The following is a 6,607-nucleotide window of genomic DNA, read 5'->3' as shown; positions in this document are numbered from 1 at the left end:
TGTGTGTATGCGTGTGACTTTCCCCATTCCCGCATCCACTAAAGACTTATCCCAAGGCATGTGGATTCGTCAATTGCTCGACGTAAACTTGGCACTCCAAGCATTTTGGTTTCTTGGTGGGGACGAGTTTCTGCACCACCTTTATTAAAGCCTCCCCCGTCCTTGTTTTTCTCTCCTTTTCGCTTCTTCCTCTCCTTTTCTTCTCTCTTTCGGAGTGTGGATCTCTGAGCCTCTGAAAGTTAGGGGCGGGTGCTCTCTCTCTCTCTCTCTCTCTCTCTCTCTCTCTCTCTCTCTCTCTCTGAGGCTCCCAAACACACCAGCAGCGTTGCAGTGTCAGCAAGGAGCAGGCAGAAGTCACTGCCTCTTGTTTGTGTGTTTCGGGTGACCATTATCCCAAGCTTCACGTCTTCATCTTCGTGACGGTTCCTGGATCAACGAATAACTGGCATTCAGCGGTTAGTATCCAAACACAGGTGTTATGTTCTATGCCAGATGGCTGTCTTTAGCTGCAGTGGCAGTAAATCCAATGGCACTACCTTGCATAGGCTAGCCCAGGCCACCATATGGCTCAGCTGACCGTTGGTAAGAGAAGATTTTTTCCATTGCTCCCAGAATAGACATGTATATGTAATCTCTCGACGTCATGTTTTATTAGTATGTATCTTTCGTCATACGTGGTATTAGAGGAATATGCTACCTTTGGATAATATGTATTACATGCTTAAGATAATTATATGAAAATAATCATTTGGACTCGGGATTGCATTGCGAAATAAAGTGTTTTGTTAAATATTGCACAAGAATATTTTGCAGAAAATGTAAGAGCTATTTTCCGTGACTACATATATGTTCATACATTTCTTTTTAATGAAGTATATATCATAACTCTCCTTTCTCAAATAACAGCCTGGAAATATTAAGGGGAAATATTAGTCTTTACAATTATTTCCAAGCATAGAAATATCGATATAGGTCATCCGAAGAAATCTTTAGAAACGCATTAGCTTAATTGTGAAAACGCACTGAGAATTTATAATATAAGGTGAGCATACGGAGGAATATATTTTACTTCGAGTGTGTTGTATATAATGTCCTTTGCTATTTAATTACTGATAAAGATGACGCAATTAGAATTTTTTTAGGCCAATGGAAGGTTGTTAATCGATTTTTATATTGAGCTGAAGTGTGTCAGTCGGTTTTTTTTTCTAAATCTTTGAAGATTAGACTTTACTAATGGACTTGAATGCTTTTAGTCCCATCCGGGAAATTCAAACTGATGGGGTTTGAAGTGTGTGTTAATATTGGTCGACGGGAGCTTTCAATATTGCTTAATTAAAGATGGCAGTTAACGGAGAGATATGTCTACTGATAAGTTATTGCTATCGTTTGTGCTTGTGCCTTGGTAAATATTGATTTGATGTATTCGGTGACATAAGAGCACATACGTAAAATACACCAACTCGTATGTGTGTATGCACATATATGCTTATCTATCTATACACACACACACACACACACACACACACATATATATATATATATATATATAGCCTATATATATATATATATATTATATTATATATATATATATATAGAGAGAGAGAGAGAGAGAGAGAGAGAGAGAGAGAGAAATCTATTCATAGTATTTTTTGGACACTATTTAGTCTTATCTAAGTTACTTTTAATAAATAAAAGAAGACATCGCCAACCTTCATAAGCCTACAGAACTTGGCCAAAGTCTTTTAGTGATAAAGGAAACCGAAAGGTTTTGCGGAAGTTGAGAAAGTTTCGTGGTTAAGTAGTTCTCAAAAATACTCTCTCTCTCTCTCTCTCTCTCTCTCTCTCTCTCTCTCTCTCTATAACCTTCTAGTTGTTTTTACAGCCAGGGAGTTGTCTCAAGCTATTAAGAGAAATCCAGATATCAGTTTCATTTCCGGTCAATACTCTCCCAATGGCCTAATTAAGAGACACTATACGAGAGAGGCTACATAAGGTAGGAAGGAGCTTGTGAAGGGATTGAATCTGGGTTTTTTTACTTGAGTTAGACGTCGGTAAATAAGTAAATTAATTGCTGATGTTGATGAGCGATGCTTTTCGGGCGAGGTTGGCCTAGAGGTCAAGGTTCAGATGACGTGCATTCTGCGCTCTATGGAATGAGGGCCTTCGAGGTGTATCAGAGATAAACATCAGCCTAGATAATTTTTTTTTTGGGGGGGTGGGATGGGAGGGGCTACCGTACGCTTATACATACTGCACATGCATGGGTTGCATACACATACATGTACGAGTACACGCACATCTTCCCTATACAATGAAGAACTAGTGTTTTGAGTTATACAGTGTATATATATATATATATATATATATATTTGTGCGTGTGTGTATGTGTGTGTCTGTGTGTGTATATGTGTTTAGAGTCGAGAAGGCTATCGGTAATTTGAAATTTTTGTACACACGCTCAAATACTGTACTGTGTGTATATATATATATATATATATATATCAACATTAAAGTTTCCATTAACAGATGCTGCATCTATAGAAAGAAAAACTTAGTATGAAAAATATTCAAAAACACCAACAGCTTTATAAACGCAAACAGAAGGTTAATCAAAGGTCTTCGAAACCCTTTATGAATATTACATCATTCACCTTAATTACACAAGCCTTATCCTTGATATACATAAACCTTTATCATACACATGTTATATTGATTGGAATTTTATAGTTTCAAGGAAAGAGAGTAATCATCCATAATGTTAATTTACAACAGAAAAATGTACGAAAAATAAGCACATATTTTTATGAATTTGGAAAATTAAAAAATAAATCTTTAGTCCTATTCATGACAAATGTGTAACGGCTACTTTCATTACACTTGTGGTTTAGCGAGTTTGGACGTATTTCGCTTGCCTATGTATAAATATGCATATTTATGCAATCCGTATACATGGACCAGATATTTTCTGCCCACGTCCATTTTTTCATCAACGTATTGGGCATAAATCATTGCCCCCATTTAAGCTAAGTCTTTTGCTTAACTAAATCTTTGCAAACTTTGCTAATAAGGTAATAGGTGTAAAACACCTGGGGGCTCGAAACAGCTGTTTACAGACAGCTTTGGCTCTCTCTCTCTCTCTCTCTCTCTCTCTCTCTCTCTCAACCGCTGTTTATTGACAGATTTGACTCTCTCTCTCTCTCTCTCTCTCTCTCTCTCAACCGCTGTTTACTGGCAGCTTTGACTCTCTCTCTCTCTCTCTCTCTCTCTCTCAATCGCTGTTTACTGGCAGCTTTGACTCTCTCTCTCTCTCTCTCTCTCTCTCAACCGCTGTTTACTGGCAGCTTTGACTCTCTCTCTCTCTCTCTCTCTCTCTCTCTCTCAACCGCTGTTTACTGGCAGCTTTGACTCTCTCTCTCTCTCTCCCTCTCCCTTTCTCTCTCTCTCTGGATCGATTGATCGATTATTTTCCGCCCTGAGACTAGCATCAAGGGACTAGCTCGTGACTTCTAAATTTGGCGGGAAAGTTGAAAGGAGAATTCTTCCCGATGGATTTTACGTCGATCCAAAGTAGGCCTACAACATTACTGTCCTCCAAAACATCCGTAAAATTTTCCTTTTAGAAATAATAAACCTTTAAATCTATATTGTATATATATTTTGCTTGAATTTATCTATCTTGAATATTATATTTTATTTTTTAGGAGGTCCTGAAGGTTATTTGAAAACTAGGCCTAACTTTTTCTTTGTTCTCATAATCTTGACATGGACCTGTTAATGAAAAATATAATTTTGCAATCTTTTTAAATAATATATAATGAAAAAATATCCAAAACAAGGAGGAATTATTACACTGATGAACTAATTCATAGATAACTCAAGGTCTCACATTATGTATAATATAGGCCTACTCCGATTTGCATCTTCTAGTTCATTAATGGCCTAGGTTAGGCTATACTCATTTTATTTTAATGAGGCGCATTTGCACTGACTCGCAGCGGTGTCCTTTTAGCTCGGAAATTTTTCCTACTATCTGATTGGTTAGAATCATCTTGTCCAACCAATCAGAGATCAGGAAACTTTTCCGAGCTAAAAGGGGCACCCCTGCGAGTCTGTGTAAATCTGCCTCACTAAAATGAATTGACTATAGTATATTTCTCCTAAATTACTTAATTTTTAACAAAACCTTGAAATCCTAAAATAGTATAGATGGTTTAATTCCAGAGACATTCCAGAAAAGGCAAAATCTATATCTGGTGCATGGTATATACAGGTGTTAATATATTTGCCTCTTTGGCGATGGTGTGATAAGTCAGGCAAAAGGTTTACAATTCAGTTCTCTTGCTTGAGGATACACTCAAACACACTGTTCTATCTGTTTCCTTATTTCCTTACCTCACTGGGCTATTTTCCCTGTTGGAGCCCTTTGGGCTTATAGGATCCTGCTTTTCCAAATAGGGTTGTAGTTTAGCTAATAATAATAATAATAATAATAATAATAATAATAATAATAATAATAATAATAATAATAATAAAAGATCAAACTGCTCAATTCTTGCGCTCATTATATAAAAAAAAACCCGTATCTTATTGGTTTGGCGATCCGTCGGACTGGGGTTCGAGTCACGTTCAAGCCTAATAGTTTCTTGTAGTGTCTGTAACCTCACCATCCTTGTGAGCTAAGGATGGGGGGGGTTTGGGAGAGCCTGTAGATCTATAGTCAATTTCTTTTAGCGAGGCATATTTGCACCGACTCGCAGCGGTGCCCTTTTAGCTCGGAAAAGTTTCCTGATCGCTGATTGGTTGGACAATCAGCAATCAGGAAACTTTTCCGAGCTAAAAGGGCACCGCTGCGAGTCGGTGCAAATATGCCTCGCTAAAAAAAATTGACTATACCTGCTGAATCATCATCAGCCATTGCCTGGCCCTCCTTGGTTCTAGCTTGTGTGGAGAGGGGCTTGGCCGCTGATCATATGTATATATGGTCAGTCTCTAGGGCATTGTCCTGCTAACTAATGCATTGTCAGTGTCCCTTCCTTTTGATATTCATGAGCGGCCTTTAAGTAGAGGACTATAGATTTTTCATTTTCTCTCAAACGTCACAGGAATTTGCCACAGACCTTGGGGTGTCTGGTGCAGGCAGCAATTGGCCACAGTGAAGTCTGGGATAACATGACCGAGAGAGTGAGTGATTCTCTCTCTCTCTCTCTCTCTCTCTCTCTCTCTCTCTCTCTAACAGAAGTGCGAAAGTATTATTATTATTATTATTATTATTATTATTATTATTATTAAATGCTAAGCTACAACCCTAGTTGGAAAAGCACAATGCTATAAGCCCAGGGGCTCTCACAGGGAAAATAGCCCAGTGAGGAAAGGAAACAAGGAAAAATTATATTTATTAAGAAGAGCAACATCATTAAAATAAATATCTCCTATATAAACTATGAACACTTTAACAAGACAAGAGAAAGATGGATAAGATAAAATAGTGTGCCCGAGTGTACCCTCAAGCAAGAGAACTCTAACCCACGGTGGTGGAAGACCATGGTACAGAAGCTATGGCACTACCCAAGACTTCTAGAGAACAATGGTTTGATTTTGGAGTGTCCTTCACCTAGAAGAGCTGCTTACCATAGCTAAAGAGTCCCTTCTACCCTTACCAAGAGGAAAGTAGCCATTGCAGTAGTTAACCCCCTGGGTGAAAAAGAATTGTTTGGTAATCTTAGTGTCGTGTGGTGTATGAGGACAGCAGAGAATACGTAAAGAATATGCCAGACTATTCGGTATGTGCGTGTGTGTGTAGGTAAAAGGGGAAAATGAACCGTAACCAGAGATAAGGATCCAATGTAGTACTGTCTGGCCAGTCAAAAGACCCCATAACTCTGTTTCGGTAGTATTTCAACGGGTGGTTGGTGCCCTGGCCCTACTACCTGGCGCCAATGGGACTCCAGATCATATCCATAAGAGAGAGAGAGAGAGAGAGAGAGAGAGAGAGAGAGAGAGAAAGAGAGAGAGAGGGGGGGGCGGTAAAAGTGAATCATTCACTCGGTCATGTTTTCCCAGACTTCATTGTGGCCGATTGCCGCTTGCACCAGACACCCCAAGGTCTGTGGCAAATTCCTGTGGTGTTTGAGAGAAAATGAAGCCGCTATAATCCTCTATTTAAAGGCCTAATCTAAGGAAATTTCACTCGTTCAAACATCGATTTCTCTCGCAGAAAGGAAAAATCATTGGTTAAAAAAAAAAAAAACGTATTGAAGAATATAAAAAATGACGGAATAAATTACATAATTACACTTCTCAAAATATCTTAATTAGTATGATACTCAAGGCCATCTTAAATAAGCTAAACAAAACATATAAAATAATTCAGTTCCTAATATTACAAAATGGTGACGATAAGTAAGCGTTTGTTTTTCTGGATTTCAAAACAACAAAAACAATGGCTTGAGGGTACACTCGGACACACAATTCTATCTTATTTCTCTTCCTCTTGTTTTTTTTTTTTTTAAGTTTATATAGTTTATATTGGAGATATTTGTTTTGGTGTTGATGTTCTTAAAATATTCAATTTTTCCTTGCTTCCTTTCCTTACTGGGCTATTTTCCCT

General features: G+C 38.1%; 1 protein-coding gene across 2 annotated transcripts in view; it reads left to right on the top strand.

The window, feature by feature from the left end:
- Positions 1–303: 303 nt before the first annotated feature.
- The window catches only part of LOC137654740 (cationic amino acid transporter 4), a 62,128-nt gene continuing 55,824 nt past the window's right edge, over positions 304–6,607 (top strand). Inside the window, exon 1 of one of the 2 annotated variants that reach the window (XM_068388653.1) lies at positions 304–455. Coding sequence is in view for 1 of the 2 variants with exons in the window: in XM_068388652.1 (XP_068244753.1) it covers positions 564–582 (19 nt within the window). In the remaining variant the exon portion in view is untranslated. Of the gene's footprint in view, positions 456–548; positions 583–6,607 lie in introns of those variants that run through there. The other variant, XM_068388652.1, reaches the window with a different exon arrangement.

This window comes from Palaemon carinicauda, chromosome 15, assembly GCF_036898095.1.
Source record: "Palaemon carinicauda isolate YSFRI2023 chromosome 15, ASM3689809v2, whole genome shotgun sequence".
Classification (NCBI taxonomy): Eukaryota; Metazoa; Arthropoda; class Malacostraca; order Decapoda; family Palaemonidae; genus Palaemon; species Palaemon carinicauda.
This window is presented reverse-complemented; position numbering and strand designations above follow the sequence as displayed.